Source organism: Delphinus delphis, chromosome 10 (genome assembly GCF_949987515.2).
Source record: "Delphinus delphis chromosome 10, mDelDel1.2, whole genome shotgun sequence".
Lineage (NCBI taxonomy): Eukaryota > Metazoa > Chordata > Mammalia > Artiodactyla > Delphinidae > Delphinus > Delphinus delphis.
In genome coordinates, this window is record NC_082692.2 from 7140005 (window position 1) to 7159604 (window position 19600).

The 19600-nt window shown below is 36.2% G+C and overlaps 1 protein-coding gene across 1 annotated transcript in view; it reads right to left on the reverse strand.

The window, feature by feature from the left end:
* LOC132432967 (uncharacterized) overlaps positions 1–19600 on the reverse strand; it is a gene marked incomplete at its 5' end in the record, with an annotated part of 201659 nt that overhangs the window by 97923 nt on the left and 84136 nt on the right. The window contains 2 exons of the mRNA XM_069541055.1: positions 15113–15323; positions 17465–17728. Coding sequence (XP_069397156.1) covers positions 15113–15323; positions 17465–17728 — 475 coding nt within the window. The remainder of the gene's footprint in view (positions 1–15112; positions 15324–17464; positions 17729–19600) is intronic.

Consider the following 19600-nt stretch of genomic DNA (forward strand, 5'->3'; position numbering starts at 1 on the left):
GCAATGAGAAGCCCGCGCACCGCAACGAAGAGTAGCCCCCGCTCTCCGCAACTACAGAAAGTCCAAGTGCAGCAATAATAGACCCAATGGAACTAAAAATCAATAAATAAAGTAAATAAACTTACTTTAAAAATTGCAGGTAATTAGTTTTTTATGCAGATTAATCCCTTTGAAACATACTATGGTTCCCTGAGGTTCAATTCTGCACTTAGATAACCAAGTTAGATCACTTACGCTGTTTGAAAATCTAGAAATCCACGAGAACAAACGTCATGTCTAAAACCTGCCTCAACATTTCACCAAATGGTGATTCTGAAGTAGGCATTCCAAATTCTTAAAAGCTTGGACATATTCTGTAGAAGCACTCATTCCTTAAAAGCTATACGAACATCATTAGAGTTACACACAGCAGGAAATGATTCGGGACAGTCTCTCCACAAACTCACCTCTGTCAAAAGCAGAGTTAGGTGTACTAGTTTCAAATAACAGATTCCTAATTTTCCCACAGAAACACGTAACAACAGACTTACAAATTACTAAAAAAAAGTCTGTATCACTATGGTCTGGGGTAATCAATAGTGCCTGAAACTTGCCTTCCTTATCTTACACTTGAGGGCACGGTGGCCTAAAGACTTCTGGGAACACGTTGTGTAGAGCTGTCTAAAACTAGCCACGTGCTCCCACACAGTAGGTCTCTTCATGAATGAACGCACTAAATAAGCTCTAGTGACCAGCTTGTCCGTGGCTCCCTGTTCTGAGTTCCAGTTTTATGGGTCTGAGCTGCTCTTCATCTGTGCTTCTTCTCTCACTGCTGTTAATTAATTTGCCCTCCATTCTGCCTCTACTTCACGGCGCAGGTGGGGCATAACAGTATATACCTATACCAGGCAGAACCCTCTCCCCAGGCTGCTTAAAAAGTCACTGAAATAGAACCACACACATATAGCCAATTGACTTTTGACAAAGGTGCAAAGGCAAGTCAGTGGTGAAAGAATAGCCTTTTCAACAAATAGTGTTAGAACAACTGAACATTCATATACAAAACAGTTTACCTCCAAGGGATCATTGCTCTAAATGTAAAATGTAAAACTAGAAAACTTTCGGAAGAAAACATGAGAAAATCTTGTGACAGAGGGTTAGATAAAGAGTTCATGGATGAGATGTCAAATGTACGATCCATTTAAAAAATTGATAACTTGGCCTTAAACAAAATTCAAAACTTTTACTCTGTGAAAGACACTGTTAAGAAAATTAAAAGTCAAACTGCAGATGGGGAGAAAGCATTTACAAACGACATATCCAACAAAGGATATGTATCCAGAACGTATAAAGAACTGTCAAAACTCAACAGTAAAAAACAACAAAAAAAGTTAAAAACCCAATTTAAAATTGGGCAAAAGACTTGCACCGATCCTTCACCAAAGAGTATATATGGATGTCAGATAAGTGCATATGAAGATGTTCAATGGTATTAGCCATTAAAGAAATACACATTGAAATCACAATTTTGGATTTAGTTTAAATACAAATTAGAATGACATTTAGAAAAACTGACAACACCAAGTGCTGATGAGGTTGCAGAGCAACTGAAATGCAAAGTTGTTACTGCCACTCTGTAAAATGGTTAGGCAGCTTCTTATAGCATTAATTGTACATATGCCATACAAGCCAGCAACTTTACTTCAAGGTATATGTTCTAGAGAACATGTAAATACTATGCTCACACAATCACTTGCATATGAATATTTACAGCAACTTTATTCCTAATCGTCAAAACTAGAAACAATCCATACGTCCTTTAATGAGTGAACAGATAAATAAGCTACGGTACTTCCATGTAACGGAACATTATTCAGCCACAAGGAGGAATGAACTGTTGATACATGCAACAACTCAGTTGAATCTCAAAGGCATTACATTAACTAAAAGAAGGCAGTGTCAACAAAAGACTACATACTGTATGACAGCTTGAAAAAAACAAAAAATCTCTTTTTTTTTCATAATGATGGAAAGAGATCACTGGGTATCAGGGCTTAGGGCTGTCGGCTGGGAGTGAGTAGGGGTGTGTCTACAGCAAACAGCACAAAGGAGGTTGTGTGGGTAATGGAATGGTCCTTCATCCCGACTGCGGTGGTGTTTACATACATCTACGTATGTGCTACATTACACAGAACTGAACACCCTAAGAAAGTTAATTTCACGTATTTTAGTTTAAAAAATAAAATAAACTGTTTGCTTGACTTATTTCCACAGAAAGGAGCTGTAAGCCCAGACAGCACTCAGATGCATCTCCATTTATTCATTCAGCAAATATTCACTGAGAACCTGCGGTGTGTCAAATGTTTTTGTAAGCACTGGGTACATGAATAAGCAAAGCAAGGATCCCTGCCTTCCTGGAGTCTGTAGTCCAGCCACACCTCTTGATGATAAATTTCTAAGACTCAGCCAAGTAGATGGGGCACTGAGGTAAGGACAGAGCTGGTACCTTCAGAAGCACCCCTTCATCTCTAGGCTCTGTATCTCTAGGCTTCACCTCCAGAGTTAAAGGAAGTGTACAGCTGTTTCAAGGTCCCTAATGAGAGTGTACCATCTACAGCAAGACTACAGCTTATACCATAATTAGGCCACCTCTTGCCCCTTTCTTATCTTCAGACACCAAAACTAGACAGAACTCCAGCATTCCTGCTTTGTGACAGACAGCAGTTTCAGGTAACACAATATAATCAGACCAAATTAAAAGATTAATGACATCACTTTAACATTTATTATCTCATTTGATTCTCTCCACAAGCCTGGAAGTAGAAAATACAGCTATTACGATTCTTATTTTACACACATGATGAAAGTCTCTCACAGAGGTTTCAAATATTAAGTAGTAAACTTGTGATTCACGCCGGTGTTCTGTCGTCAAGGCCATACTGCTTTTCCCTCTACCACAGTGCAACGGTCAAATGAAAATAATTCCTTTGTATTTCGTGGCTTGGCTAATCCACAGTTGCCTAAGGAGTGCATTGATTCACACTTATTTATTCAACAAATCTTTACTGAGAAATTGCTCTGTGCCAGTGGTGGCACAAGCAGACTTGGTTCTTACCTTCACGAGGCTTGTAATCCAGATGGGGAGGCATACAAATGAATGCAAAACTGGTATAAAGGGAAAGAACATTGGAGAAAGTCATGGAGTCATTGGATAGGGCCTCCTTGAGAAGGAAGTTTTAAGCTAGATTATGAAGGATGAAAAGTTAGTCGCAGTTAATGCCTCTTTCAGATAGAAGAAACAGCATGAAGGAATATCCTCGGTGGAAATTGCTGTATTTCAAGGAATTGAAGAAAATTAGAGCAATCTGCAGCTGCACATCAGTGTTTCTCGACGTTGGCTGCATATTAGAGTCACCAGGAGAAGTTTATTAAGAATAAAGGTGTCGGGCTTCCCTGGTGGGGCAGTGGTGGAGAGTCCGCCTGCCGATGCAGGGAACACGGGTTCGTGCCCCGATCCGGGAAGATCCCACATGCCGCGGAGCGGCTGGGCCCGTGAGCCATGGCCGCTGAGCCTGCGCGTCCGGAGCCTGTGCTCCACAACGGGAGAGGCCACAGCAGTGTGAGGCCCGCGTATCGCAAAAAAAAAAAAAAAAAAAAAAAGAATAAAGGTGTCCTTTGGTTCTGTCGACAAACCCTTATCTTAAAAATACCCCAGACTTTATATTCTTTTGCTATCACCCCAGTTCAAGCACTGTTATCATTCAGTAGGATTCCTGCAGTAGTAGCCCGATTGGTGTCAATTAATAAATCTGTTAACCTGAAGTCAAATAAAGTCCTTTCTCTGTTCAAAACCATCCTAAGGCTTAGCATCTCACTCCAAGTAGAGGTTAGGGAGTAGGGTGGGGAACACAGCTGACACAGTGCTCTGGAGGCCACCCCAAACCCCGAGCCTGTCTGACCCTGTCCTCTACAGCTCCGCCCTGGCTCACTCTGTCACAGGCACATTAGCCTCTTATGTTCCTCAGAACATGCCGGTCACACTTCATTTAGGGTCAAATAGCACCTGCTATTTTGTTTTCCTGGGATATCTGCTTGGCTGGCTCTCTGACCTTCCCAGTGAGGACTACCTTAACATCTATGCATGATAAGGATGCTCAGAGCTGCAGTGACAATGAGAGGTAATTCCAGAAAAGCTCAAGAAGTTGGCCAGAGCCTAGCACTGGATTTTCTTAATGGGCTTCTGGTATCTTGTAATATGAAATAATGTGTCCTTGCTGTCTAAGCCATTGTTAGGTATTTCACTTGTAGCCAAATGCCGCCCATTCATGTATGCTACATTTCCATATGTGCCCAGATTTGTTGCTAGATTCTCTAGACTAAGGTCACTCTTCTAAAGATTTTTGGATTTCAATTTCTGAACATAGACAGCTTTTTACATATACACAACTATATAATTTCATTACATGAATGAATATTTTTATACATATTAGTTTTTTTTAGTTGTTTTTATGGTTGTTGCCAGTGTTTTTCTGTAGTCATTTTTCCCTTTCCTTTAAAAAAATTGGATCACTTTCCCCCTAACATCAAACCATATGTGACCTCAGATAACTTATATTAATAATCCAGCTTACATGATTTCATATAATGTCTGTACACAATACACGATCATTTAGAAAAAATATATTTATAAACTATATGTGATATACTGACTTTATAACCTGTGACATTGTCAATATTAGTGTATTAATTATAATCTATTTTTCTATAAGTCTCTTAGGATTTCCTAGTAGTTAATCATGTCGTGTGCAAATAAGAACAGCTTTGCCTCTTCTTTCCAATCCATATACCTTTATTTCTTTTTCTTGTCTTATTGAACTGACTAGAACATCTAGTGCAATGTTCATTAAAAGGATGTTACAGATAAGACACATTGCATTATTTCTGATATTGGAGGAACTATTCAGTCTTTCACCAATAAATATGATATTAGCTGGAGGTTTACACAGATGTCTCTTAGTGTGAGGAAATTCCCTACTATTTATAGTTTCTTGAGGGTTTAAATCAGAAAGCATTGTGAATTTTGTGAAATTCTTTTTCTGCATTTTTTGATATTATCATAGGCTTTTCTTCTTAAATCTTATAAAATACAGTCTATTGCATTGATTGTCAAACCAATCTTGTATTCCTGGGATAATCCCCACCTGATCATGGTGTGTTACAATTTTGATACATTGCTGGGTATAATTTGCTGAAGTTCTGTTAAGATATTTTAATCTATGTTACTGAGGGATATTGCTCTGGTGTTTTTTTTTAAAGTCTTTCTGGTTTTACTCTCAGGGTAATGCTGACATCAAAAATGATTTGTAATGTTCCTCTTCGATTCCTTCCTCTTCAATTTTCTGGAAGAATATAAGTGGAACTGGTATTATTTCTTCTTAGATGTTTGGTAGAATTAACAAAAGAATATATCTGGGCCTAAAGTTTCCTTCCTGTGGGAAGGTTTTTGACTATGAATTCAATTTATTTAATAGATATAAGACTATTCACTTACTTATTTTTTTCTCAGTTGTTTGAATTTGTTTGTTGGTCCTTTGTATGTCTTCTTTGGGAAAAAAATTCTATTCAGTTCCTATGCTCAATTTTAAATCAGATTGTTTGATTTTTGCTATTGAGTTATATGAGCTCTTTGTATTTTGGATAGTAACCCCTTATTAGATACATGATTTTCAAAAATTTTCTCCCATTCTATAGGTTGCCTTTTCATTTTCTTGATGGCTTCTCATTTGAAATTTACTGAATTTCCTTTTTAATGTCTTCTTTGGCAAGGATTTTTTTTTATTTCCAAATATTTGGGGCTTTTTCAGATAATTTTCTGTTATTGGCTTCTAATGTAATACTATTTTATCTCAGCTTATACTTTGTATGATTTCAATCTTTTTAACTTTATTGAAACATTATTATGGCCCCGAACATAGCCTCTCTTGGTAATGTTTCATGTGTACCTCAGAGGAAACGTGTTTTCTGCTGTTGTGGGTGGAATGTTCTGTAACTGTCAAGTTGCTTTATAGTGTTGTTCAAGTTCTCTATATCTTTGCTGATTTACTGTGTATTTTCTCTATTCAGTTCTGGAATAGCATGTGCATATCTCCAAACATAATGGTCGATTTGCCATTATTTTCTTTTCAGGTCTATCTGTATTCATATATTATGACATTGTTATTGGGTGCCTACATATTTAAGGTTGTTATATTCTCTTGAGAAATTGAACTACATATCATTATATCGTGTCTCTCTTTATCCTTAGTAATATTCCTCATTCTACAATTTGATACTAATATAGCCACTCCAAGTTTGTTTTGCTTATTTGTTGGACACTACAGTTTTTCATCCTTTTACTTTTAACCTATTTGTGTCTCTAAAGTAAATTGCTTCGTTTACCCAATCTTACATCTCTGCCTTTTACTTAGTATTTAGATTATATGCATTTAGTGTAATTGTCAATATAGTTATGTCTAAATCTATCTTGCTATTTGTTTACTATTTGTTCCATCTGATTTTCACCCCTTTCCTGCTGCTGCAGCTGTTGTTGTTGTTAATCGAAAATTTCTAAAACAATATTTTATGTACCCTACTGGATTATTTAACTATACCACTTTCTTTCAACTTTTGATAATTGTTCTAGAATTTACAATATATACCTTTAATATGTCACAGACTACCTTCAAATTATATTATACCATTTTACATATGGTGTAAGAAACTGAAGACAATAAACTTCTATGCACCCCTTCAAAAAAAAAAGAATAATGATGTCCAGGCTTTCACCCCAGATAATTTGATACGTTTGTTCTGGGGCAGAGCCCAGACATGAGTATTTGTTCAAAACTCTACAGAAGAGTCAATGTACAGGCAAAGTTAAGAAGCGTTGTTTTACCAGGTTTGTCGAATCACAGATATAGGCAAAACTATATTTAAGTATGAATAGACTTCTTTTAGAATTTATTAACATTTTGGTTGATTTTGAGTGGGACTTAACTTTTTTTTAAGTCAGTTAGGTTTGGGTGGTCTATTTTTGTACGGAAAAGCTCACATAATATTCATTGGTTTCAACACATGTGACACATGATGCAATAAGCTACAGTGACTCTTCAGAAGCATTGATGGGAAAGCTCTAGTAAAAAGGAGGCCATTGCCTCATCCACTATCTACACTTCCAAAGATGGATGAGTGACCTAAAGACAAAGAAACATGGCTAGTGTAGAGCACCCACACAGGATCACAGCCTGAAGCAGGAGATCATCAGATACCAGAGTTGAAGTATGTTATTTTAAAGGTCCTTTGAATTGGACTTCCTGGATACATGGTACTAGTCTTACAGGAGTCCCAGAGAGCATATACTTGACCTCTATTATCACTGACCCATATGCAAACAATAAAACTTGGTCCCAATTTTTTAAAATAATGTTAGATAAGAAATGAGCGCCGGAATTGTCTTGTGCTTTCTCAGAGTAGGTGCTTGTCTACACTTGGGTGGCTCAGCCTTTCCAGGTCACAGAGCCTTATTTCTGCATCCTTATTTTGTCCTCAAGCCAAAACCTACAGCAACTGTGAAAACAATCCCCATGCGTTTGCTGAAATCCAGTGGTTCCTTACAGTTCTTCAAATATACTTTGTACCATTCTGACCTCTTAATTTTTCTCATGTCTTTTCTTTTACCTCAAAGAAATACGAGGTTAACACATATTTCCCCGAATTATACCAATACAAGATTTAAATGGGGTTGTATTAAAAAGAAGTTCAGGCAAATTTCAACTGCCCTCAAAAGCTTACCCATTTGTTTCCAGATGCCTATAAGCTCACCTGAGCTCATGATCTCCTCACCTATCTCATCCCACGGTGGCCTCTGTAACACCTTGAATTACAGAACGGTAGTATATAGAACACAGTACATGTACACAGTATGCCTCATTTTCTCATGGGATAGTATGTACCATACTATATATATATACTTCCAAATATATATACTTCCAGTTCTTGCTGAATTTCAGTGAAAAAGTTCTTTTAGCAGGTTGGCAAGTGTTTCCATGCAGTTCCCCTCTCCCTGGGAATCCCACCCTGAGATGACTGAGATGGGGAACAAATCTGATCGACAGAGAGCATACACTTCCCACCATTGCCCCTCTCCCCTAACAACAAAATCTTCATTATTCAGCCAATTGCATCTGCTTCACTTCTCCAAGTGTGAAGTCTCCCAGAAGACTTGCTGGTCCTGCAGGTAAATAGAGTGCTGGCAGGCTCTCCCACCATCTAGTCAACCTGGATACATATACATTATCTTAGTGGTGGAGTAGGCCTGTGCTCCCATGAGCCCCTGGAGGTTGAGGATTGCATGTTTTTTTGGTTTACAATTGCACAGCATTTAGCAGTGTGTTTTGCTGACGGTGGTTACACAATAAAACTCTCCTGAATTGAATTCTGCATCACAAAACACTTATAGACCTTGCCAGAGACCATTGTTCACGCAATGTAGGCACATACAAAACAAAATTATCAAGCAGAACAAATATTTCCCTAGTCTGCCCCCTAAAAACTAAAACAGCCTAAAAGATAGTGATAACCCCAAAGTTACATCATGGGTCTTTTTATTCCGGCCTTTCATTTTTCATAAATAATATTTTCTGGCCTCAGGCATTCACCTATTTGCAACCATGGGATTAAAACATCAACCATGGGATTAAATTCAGAATCATCTTAATGTGTGTGTGTGTGTGTGCATGTGTGCATGCCCATGCATGCATACATGTGCTGGTAAGTGAACATTAAAGTCACTTTGTCATGATTTGGGGACTCTAGTGGATTCATCAGGTTACATGTGGAGCCTATTAATGCGGGACAGCTTGTGGATATCATAAATATATTTTTCAGATAGAAACTTTGCAGCCGTGAACACACCACGTGCTCACCCCTTCCCTAAGGTTCACTCCTTTATTTGTAAATAGCCAGAAAGCCAACAAGCCAGAGTTTAATAAACTTTTAATTTGAAATGAATTACCACATGTTGTGTTTGTTTATCCATTATTAAATCTCTGAGCAACATATCAGTGGCAGAAACCGCATACTGTATCACAGTGCTGATATATTAGAAAACAAACCCATGGGGGATATTAACTGCTAATACTATGTCTAGGAAGCCTCCAAGAAAAATAAATAAATATATGCAATGTAGCAGAGACAGGCATTTGCAGAGATTTTTATGTTTTTTTAAACTCATCTATTCAGAGCAAGGGCAGAAGCTCCCTGTGTAGTCTTTGAAATGTGAGGCTCATATTGGTCTCTGAGCTCAGAGCACAGCAAATGATAATCAGCCTTTTCCAAAGCCTTTTCCTAAAGCATAAAAGATTCTTCCTCTCCTGGTATACAGTGTTCCCATATCGAGTGTGTCAGTATTCATATTTCTTGGAGTACCACCTGTCCTCCTTTTAAGGGAACTGGGGGCACACTTTTTGCCAAGTCCAGAGCACAGGGCAGTAGATATGGAAAATATAGGCACAGTACCCTGAGGAAATACTGGAAAGCAGAAATGATCTAGTGAAAAATGGTCTAAGAGTAATTGCTTCTAATCTTCTGCTCAGGATCCTAAAACTAGGTTAAAATGTCAGTATCACCGAAATATTATTACTGCTAAACCAGAACCTGCTTTCTCAAAAGTTAAAAATTCTAAAATAAGATTTTTAGCTTCATATTTAATCCTAAAACATTGGGGGGGGAAGGAAGGAAGGAAGGAAGGAAGGAAGGAAGGAAGGAAGGAAGGAAGGAAGGAAGGAAAGAAGGAAGGAAGGAAGGAAAGAAGGAAGGAAGGAAGAGATGGAGGGAGGGAGGAAGGAAGCAAAGAAAGAAACCCACATTACAAATGCACTTTTTTTAGTGTCCCAAATAGTGGCTTTCAGAGTTGACTGGATATTTGAACTTGATATTTAAACAAAAAATTAACTGCAGTTTTCTATCTTTTTTATAATCATTTCTTTTATATGTCTTGACTTATTAATTCTATCTCAGGAAGGTGATCATCAACCACCAGAAAAGATCTGGACTTTTTCTTCTCCTTCTACATCTCAGATTCCCAGGTTACACAGATTATGTGCTATTGTTAAATTAATTTATTTTCATAGAATGAGGGCATCCCAAGCCCTCCTGTTGGAAGGCCTGACTAATCTGATTTGATGTAGACAAGAGGTGGGTAAAAGTCTTTCCTCTGAAGACAGGACTGAGTAAGACTCAATCACAATGTCCACGAATGTCCTCGACAGAGCAGCTTCACTAAGCATTTTGGAATGAGGCCAAATCTGCCCTTCACTTCTCTGTTTCCTTCTCTGCCCTTTTATGGCACTCTCTACTGTTTCTTAGGTTGCCAGTGCCTTAGATCCGCCCCCCCATCTTCCCCATATCCACACGGAGAATATCGACAATGGCATACCCATTGTTAGCCACCTGGGATATTTGCATTTAAAATACAAAAGCCAAAGCCTTAAACCTATTAAAACCCAACATAGAATGCTTACAGTCAGCTCAAAGGTATGCATGTTGAGGACAGCAAACTCTACCCATTATTCTCTAAACCTAGACCATGACTTCGGTCACCTCCTACCTTCTCAGGCTATGAGTAAAGCAAATCGAAGTTCTCAGGTGTGAGAAGCAATATACTTTAATCAAGTTGCCTTATAGTGTTGGCAATTATTACCTAGTGCCAATATATATATCATTTCTAATTCAGTTTCACAAATATTTGTTTAAAGCCAGTGACATAATTCAACATATATGAATTCTGTGTATAAAATTTCAATAGAACATTTCCAGGTATACATGACTCTATAAAATGACACTGAGTTCTCTGGAGGTGGTGGTGTCTCAGTAATCATTGGCTGGTGATAATGGTTTTACTCACAGGGAAACAGGACAGGTGTGAATACGGAAGCCCAGGGCTTGCGGTGGACTTGCCTGTTATGGAAGGAAGTGGGGTTCTAGAAATTGAACTTAGCAATCAGTGGAGTTTTACTTGGCCCAACAAGGCAAAAATTCTCCAAGGGATTTGGAAAACTCCAGGCACAACTTAAGAAACGTTTATCACTGGAAATTGAATATGATGCTCTGTGCTGCCCAGCAGATAGGTAGAACGAGACAAGGAAGATGAATGTCACCTAAGAAGTCAAATAGTACAGGCTTTGGGTCTGATTACAGTAGGGATCCAGCATCCTTCTGAAACATGGCTGTTTCCCTGAGCTATGCCCTCATTCCAACACTTTCATCATTCTACATACTCTCCCAGGTTGAAATCTACCACATACCAGTCTCAGCTAGAGTCTAGGTATTTATGCCTCTCTAATGGACATATTCTCCTTCCCAACTTCCACCTCTCTCCTGAGCTTCACATGCATTTTTCCAAAGATCACCTGAACGTTTCTACTTGGGTATAATATAGGAATCTCAAACTCAGTAGGTCCAAAATCAGGCTCATGGTTTTTCTTCTAATCTTGTCCTTCCCCCTTTATTTCCTGTTATTTGCTGGTTGATATCCATATCAACTCATGGTAAAAAATTAGGAATCATCCCTAATTCTCCTGTGCCATCCATATCCAATTAACAGGAACATTCTTATTCTTAGTCCTATGGTCATTCTATTCCACCTCTTTAATACTTTAAAAATGTGTACTCTCTTCTCCAACTTTACTATCTCTGCCCTAATTCAGACCCTTATCTGTTGCCTGGACTGCTCTAAACTTTTCCTAACTGATCTGTTTCTAGTCATGCCTTTCTCAAATAAACCCTCCTAAAAATTACCAGAGGGACCTGCCTAGAATAGAAAGTGAAATACATCACTCGCCTTCCTGAGATCCATCCGTGGCTATCCATTTAATGCTGATTTCTCATCAGCCACACTAGACCCAAGAAGACAGTGAGGAAAACAGTGAGGGAACATTACTAGCATCCTAGAATTTTATACATGGAAAAATGATCTACCAAAAGTAAGGAAAAATAGACTTTTGCAGACATGCAATGACTAAGAGAGTTTACCACTCACAGATCCAAACTCTAAATGAATTACTAAAGATTTATTTCAACAAGAAGAAAAATGGAACCAGACTGAAGACATGTTACATTAAAATATTATAAAGCACAGATACTGTCAAATGTGTCAGTAAATTAATTTTATATTGAAAGTTAAAAAAAAAACAAAAACCCTAGATTCTCTGTTTAACAAAAAAGTGAAACCAAAGGCATAGCCAACAATAACATAAAAGTACACAGAGGTGTTTAGTGAGTAGCTAACGCACACTAAAAGTCCTTGCCACACTCAGAATAGAAACGAAGTATTGAATAAAGTTAGAGTTTTAAAGATAATTTATACTTAAATATGTAGATAAGAAAATTAAGGATAATAGCTAAAATAACAATAAAATTTATAGATTAAAAACAGTACAGGAGGGACTTTCCAGGTGGCGCAGTGGCTAAGAATCTGCCTGCCAATACAGGGGACATGGGTTCGAGCCCTGGTCTGGGAAGATCCCACATGCCGTGGAGCAACTAAGCCTGTGCATCACAACTACTGAGCCTGCTTTCTAGACTGTGAGCCACAACTACTGAGCCCGTGTGCCACAACTACTGAAGCCCACGCACCTAGAGCCCATGTTCTGCAATAAGAGAAGCCACCACAATGAGAAGCCCATACACTACAACGAAGAGTAACCCCCGCTTGCCGCAACTAGAGAACACCCATGTGCAGCAACGAAGACCCAATGCAGCCGAAAAATAAATAAATGAATAAAAAAAAAAAGTATAGGAAAAATAAAATAATTATTTTGAGTTAAAGAGAAATTCAAAAAAGAAAGTATTCTTTAAAGGCAAAGAAATAGGATGGTAAACATAAAATGCAAAATAAAATGTTATCAAGTACAAATAGAACAGTAATAAGAATAATTACCAAAAAACCTAAACTTACCTATTAAAAGACACATATCTACTTGTCTCGAGTACAAAAATAAAATTCAGATTTATACTGCTAAAACAGATATATCCAAAAGGACACCACAGGTGAATTTTAAATTTTTAAAATAAAGTGTAAAAATATAATATATGCTGTGAAAATATTTATCAAAAAATCAGATGGTAGAATTAATATCAGAAGAACTAGATTGTAAATCCAAAAGCATTAATAGACATACAGAGAGACTACATCTATATAAAAGAAATGAGAACATCATAAAAACTGTAACAATCATAAACTTGAATGCACTTAAAACAGATTTAAAATACATAAAGCAATATCTGGCAGAATTACAGGGAGAAATGGACAGATCCAGTCATAATTGGAGATTTCACACATCAGATAAATAAAAACTGAAGATAAATGTGTTAAGCTTTCAAATCAAGAAGATTTTAAAAGTAACCCCAAAGAAAATCTGAAGAAAATGAGTAAACAAATAATAAGGCTAAGAATATAAATGTAGAGTAAACAAAAAATCAATCAAGAGTCTTAATGGAGGCAAATGAGCAATTGTATATTTTAAAAAATGAATAAAAGCATATGTCTTAATCAGTATTAGGAATGAAAAGAAGAATATAACTATAGATTTAGTGTTATTTTAAAATTATGATAGTATTCTTATATATTTTCTTATAGACATGTAAAATATCTCTCGAATAATACATGAAAAGCACTGATTCCTCCAAGGAGAACAATTGTTTGCTGGGAGGGCAGCAAGGGGAGACAGATTTTATTTCGAACAATTTAAATGTATTGCCTATCCAACAAAACTGTAACAGAAGGGAATGCATCTTAAAAGGTAATACAATAATATGACAATGCTAATCCCATCAGTTTTAGACTAAGTTAATCCAATTAGAATTAAATTAATAATAAAGTGATTGAATAATCATTAAAAATCAAAAACTGAATCAGAAATCAAGACTTTCCTACCATTCACCACACCTAAAAAAAAAAAGGCACCAGAACTCCCACAGATCAATAAGAAAAATAAGTAAATAACCCAAAGAAAAAGTGGACCAAATATAGGAACAGGTAATTGTCACAGAAGATAAAATCCAAATGGTCAACAGAAATATATGAAAACCTTTCTTGTATTCAAGGAAATTCTAATGAAAACACAGAAATATCATTTCATTCCAACTGAATTGACAAAACTGACAATAACAAGGATTGATAAGATGTGAGTCAAAGAGACTCTGCTACACAGCTATTGGGTTAGAAATTGATACAGCTGGATGGCAGTGTGTCACTATGCTGTAAACTTTGGATGTGTGTGCCCTGACTCAGTGATTCCTTTCCCTGTAGATATACTGTAGTGAAAGTCACGCCTGTGAGCACAGGAGGACATGTCCAAGAATAATCACTATAGCCTCGTTTGCAATAGAGTGAAACTGATAACAACATAAACAATAAGAATTAACAGATTTTGTTACAATCATGTAGAGAAATTCTATACAGAAATAAATCAACGAACCAGAAATACATATATGTGTTTGTGTGTGTTTGTATGTAAATCAAAGATAATATTGAGAAAAAATAAAGTTCCAAAAGTAGACATAAGGTATGATATATTTATATAAACTTTATAAACATAGAAAATACATTTTATATTGTTTATAATTACATACATACCTAAGAAAGGGAATTATTCCCTTTGGGGAAAGGGAATCATTCTTTACAAAAAATAATAATCTCTAATGTACCTCTTCTGTAAATTGAAACTTTTGTACGTTGAATATTTCAAACAATGTTATTTGCTTATTTAGTGCTTGATTAAACCAGTCTTTGAAAACAAAGTCTTATAAAATAAATTATATTATTTGAGAACTTTATTCTGAAAACAATTATCTTTCATTGAGCAGGCAAGAAAGAATTTTAGAGCAACAAGTAATGTGTTTCAAGGAATTTTCTATTTTACTATGTAATTTATAATTACGCAATATGAAAACTAGTATGCTTGTCTATGATTACATTCTCTTTAAATGGCAAGGTATAGAAAGAAACACACTAATACTACTTCTTTTCCAGTTTTATATAATATAACAAAACTTGAAATATTAGTAATAGAATGCTGATAAAATGAGAACTAACCTTGAGATGAGAGTGATGAGGATTTAGCTTCATCACCCCTTGAGGCACAAATGTTTTTCTCTGTTTCTTTCTCTGAAAGGCCAGCTGTGTTATCGACACCTGATTCTGCTTTCTCTGCTTCAGCCATTAAACAAACTGGAAATTCAGGGGGAAGCTGAATACACCTTTCATGGTTTTCTTGATCATCCAAATGTAGAGGAAGTTTAATTACCTATTAAAAGATAGACCTGTTATTGAAACTGTTGAAAATATTACACACACAGCTAATTATTTCTCTAGAACAAGGATATAATTTGCAAAATCCAAAAGGTCAACGATGAATTCAATTTTTCTAAAACTTCTATTTGTTTTTGTTTGGTTTCATTACAAAAAAATGCATTTTTTGTATTAACAGGTTTACATACAATGTCATTGCTCTATATATTTATTAGTTTCTTTGTTTTATCTTATCATTTCTTTATATTTTTCTTCCAAATAACACTGTGTGTCTAATATTCATGCTGGAATAAAATTAGCAAATATTTATTTACTAGCAAGTATTTACTATCTTCAAGAAACAATATTTTAAGTTCAAAAATAAATGATCAGATGGTAGAATCTAGTGGTGAATATAAGGGTGCTCAATATGCAATTTTTTCAACTTTTCTCTATGCTTAAAATGTTAATAATAAAATGCTTGGTAGAAATAATCAATGACACAGGAAATGAAGTATTCAGGAAAGTGAGGGATTGATAGAAAAGGTTTTCTAGGAAAAAGTTAAAGGCTACCTTCCTTGCATCATTTTCCGCCTTACATTCTTTCACACCCACTCTGGGGGTTGAATCAGAACAACTTCCAGTCTCCTCCTTAAAGCTCAGGGTTATTAGCCTGAGTTCTACCCCTAGTAACACATGAGGTCATGGCTGAGGCACACACCCTGGCTCTGCCAGCCCCTCTGACTGTGGCAGCTTCCTTCCTCCAACAGACACCGGAGGGGAATGATCAGGACTTTACTTGTTTCCTCTAATCTCTAAGTCTGCATTGCAAAACCACTTTTCTGTTCCAATATCTACTTTATCTACTTTATCTACTTTATCTTTCTCTTCTCTTCCCAACCTCAAGTTATTCTTCTCCTAAAAGGACTACTCAAAATTAACTTGTTCAGAAATGATTGCATTTGAGAAAACTCACATCAGAAAAATCCACATATTTCACAATTGCACAAGGAGGAAAATAGGGTTTCAAGACAAAAATTTTTCATTTTCATCCTTGTGAAAAAGAAGCATCTACATTCGTACTTATTCTGCCTTACAATCAGAAAATCATACATCTTGAATAATAGTACTATTCTCATTAGTAGGACTCAACTACCCCTCCCCAACTACCCCTCCCCAACTCCTTATGAAATGTACACAGGGAGAAAACTTCTGTTATTGTCTATCAAATAAGAAAGCTAGTGTACAATTATGTCCATTTGTAATGGATAAAAGCCAGACAGACTGAAAAAAAATCAAACATACAGGTAAGGAAGAAAATAAATCATAGCATTTTATGATACAAGCACCCCAGAAAAATAACATAAACAGGTAGAACAAATTTGGACATATAAGACAAAAATAATTTGACTAAAAATGTGTTGGAATGCTTTATATTTCATGTATGCTGTTGTTTTCTTTTTTGGATCCTCCAAGGTAGTGGCCTAAAATGAATTTACACAACAGCATTTCTGCTAAAAGACTTGGTTAGAAAACAGAATGCCAAACCTATACCAATAAATGATGTGTGACCAAGTGTTTTTTTTTTAAATTTTTTATGTAAACTAGGCAGCTTACATTGAAGCCATGTGTATGGCAAAGAGAGCTTTCTGATGGCCACTTGCATCCTGTGGAAATGTGGGTCATTGGGTATCTGTTGTTGGTCTCATCAAATAAATGTCAAGCATGCAGAAGGCAGAGACCACATCTATCTCTTCATATCCCTGGAACAAGCAATGCTCAACACACAACAGAAGCTCAATAAGAAATTTCAATAAAGAAATATATCCCCCGTCCCATGTCGGTGAGAGCAGTCTGCTCCAGTAGCAACAGATTGTAAACTGAGAAATCAGGGGACTTGGATGGCTGTCCGGACTTATTTATAACATAGACGTCTGGATTAAATTATCCTTAAGATTTCTAACTCTAGAATTTTACCCCTTGTTTGTAGACATAAATTTAATCTGCATTATGAGAAATCAGTATTAAGATGTAATTACTTTTATAGGTTTTGATACTGGAATTTTCAGTATCATGAAAGGAAGCTAAAGGCTAAAAAGCAGCAGCTTTGGAAAATTTTTTAATTCTTTTTCCCATTCACAAAATCATATTGCAAACCTGAAAGTAGAGATTGCACAGCCAGTGGTCCAGGTCCAAGCAAATCAAATCTTCAATTTTCCTGACGTTGTCGAGTTTCTGGTCATAATGTCCTCGGAGAAGTGGACACTTGAATTTTCCCTCCACTACATCCAAATTGCTATCATACAAAGGGAAAGTTGTCCAGCCCACAACTTGGTGGAGACGAGCATATTTCCCACGAAGGAGAATGAGTTCAAACAAGAAAGCGGCACCAGGTTTCACATCCTTCTTAGACGGGAGTACCTAGGACAGACATTAGGACAGGGGAAGATCACGATGCTTGTATTTAGAAACACATCACAGTCAGTGATGCCCACAGATAATTTAGAGTTTAAGAGTTGGTTTGTACTTTTACTGTTTGCTCTTAAAAACTCACCATTGGGTGCACTCACATAAATAAATGTTGCAGCGCAAGGTAATCGAGCAAACATACCACCATGAAAATATGACCCCAAAAAACAAGATAAATTTGACCCAGTTCAAGATTCTGCCCTTTATGAGCTTTAGGACTCAAACTTGTAAAATGTTAACTAAAGTGGTATATACTGTATTGTTGCTTGAACTGGTACCTCTTTGTATAACTATTTCTATCTTTTGTCTTATTGCTTTACTTGCCTGTCATTCATCTTTGTATCATTCAGGTAACCAGCACAAGTGCTTTGAACAGAAGAAATGCTTTTCTTAAAAAAAAAAAGAAAAGAAACTAATCCTGGGCATAATGATAGTCTGAATTAACTATTACAAGGTCTACCTCTTCAAAGAAATATAGTGTCCCATTTAATTTTGTGACTACTCTGTATATTTCAGTTGACACTATAATGCACATCACTGTATAAGCAATTTGTCAGTGCTAAATAAATAGTGTTAGGCATAAAGATGGATAGAATGATCAGATTGACCAAGCCATTGTTCACATCCCCAGACTAGAGATGGAGGCTATTCTCCAGCCTTTAAAAAAATTTTTAGGAAAGTGCAAGACATGAATAATCTTTTTTTAAAATAGAGTATAGCCTTCATTTTTTTTTTAATTCTGTGTGAATAATTATAAATGGACAAAGATAGGGACCTGCCTAAGATTATTTTATAACAATACATTTAACCAAAATTATGTAGGCATATTTTATATGATTTATATAAATACTCCAAGACTTAGTTTATGTTTAAAATGAAGCAGAAGCATCTGTTGAAAAATGCCATAACCCTGTGGCAGCCGCTACTAAACCATTAACAGGATCAGGTTTCATTTAAACCAGATTTACCATTTTCTACAACAGCCCATGGGAGAGCTAAAAACATTATGCACAAATTACAGACAAAAGAGATTCTTAATCAAGCCATACTTTTCATTTGGTTAGATGGCTGTGAGTAACCCTCGTGATAAGAGAATAAAAGCTAAATGAGAAGGAGGAGGAAAAATGGGGTCAGAAACCTGTTTCTGACCATCGTTTAAAAATAAAGCTGAACTGCTGCTATTACAGTCATTTCATCAATTTTTGTCTCTGCATTTAGAAGTGAAAACTAATGTCCCTCTTATACTAACCTGATCTTACTCAGTGATATGTTCAAAATATTAATAGATTAAGTAAGAAGTTGACCAGTACTGACCCAATTCTATCATTAAGTTTCCTGTGGTCTTAGGCAAGTCACTTCTCTTTTTGTATCTAAGTTTCCATGCATTCAAATTTCCTCATCCATGAAAAAAAGAATATAAGCATCTTCCTCACAGAGTTGATGCAATTATCAATTTGGATAACAAATATTAAAATGTTCATAAAAATGTACGTAAATATTATTATTATTAATCTTATGACTTTATCCCAACTATTTCTATGCCTTAGATTATAGTTTATTTTAATAAAGAAGAAAAGAACATTTTAAGGTTGAAGATCATCTTTAAATACGTAAAACACTAGTACCATTTTGTGCATGAGAAACAGTTCAAGGCTACCAAACATAACCCAGTAACACCAGGCAGCACTGTGTCACCTGGAACAATGTAAATTAGAAACCAGTCTTTAGGCACAAAAGGATCTTCACTTCAGCCTATTTCACAAGATAGAGGTGTCACACGCAATTACCCTGACAGACCCCCCAAAAAATAAGTATTTGAACAAG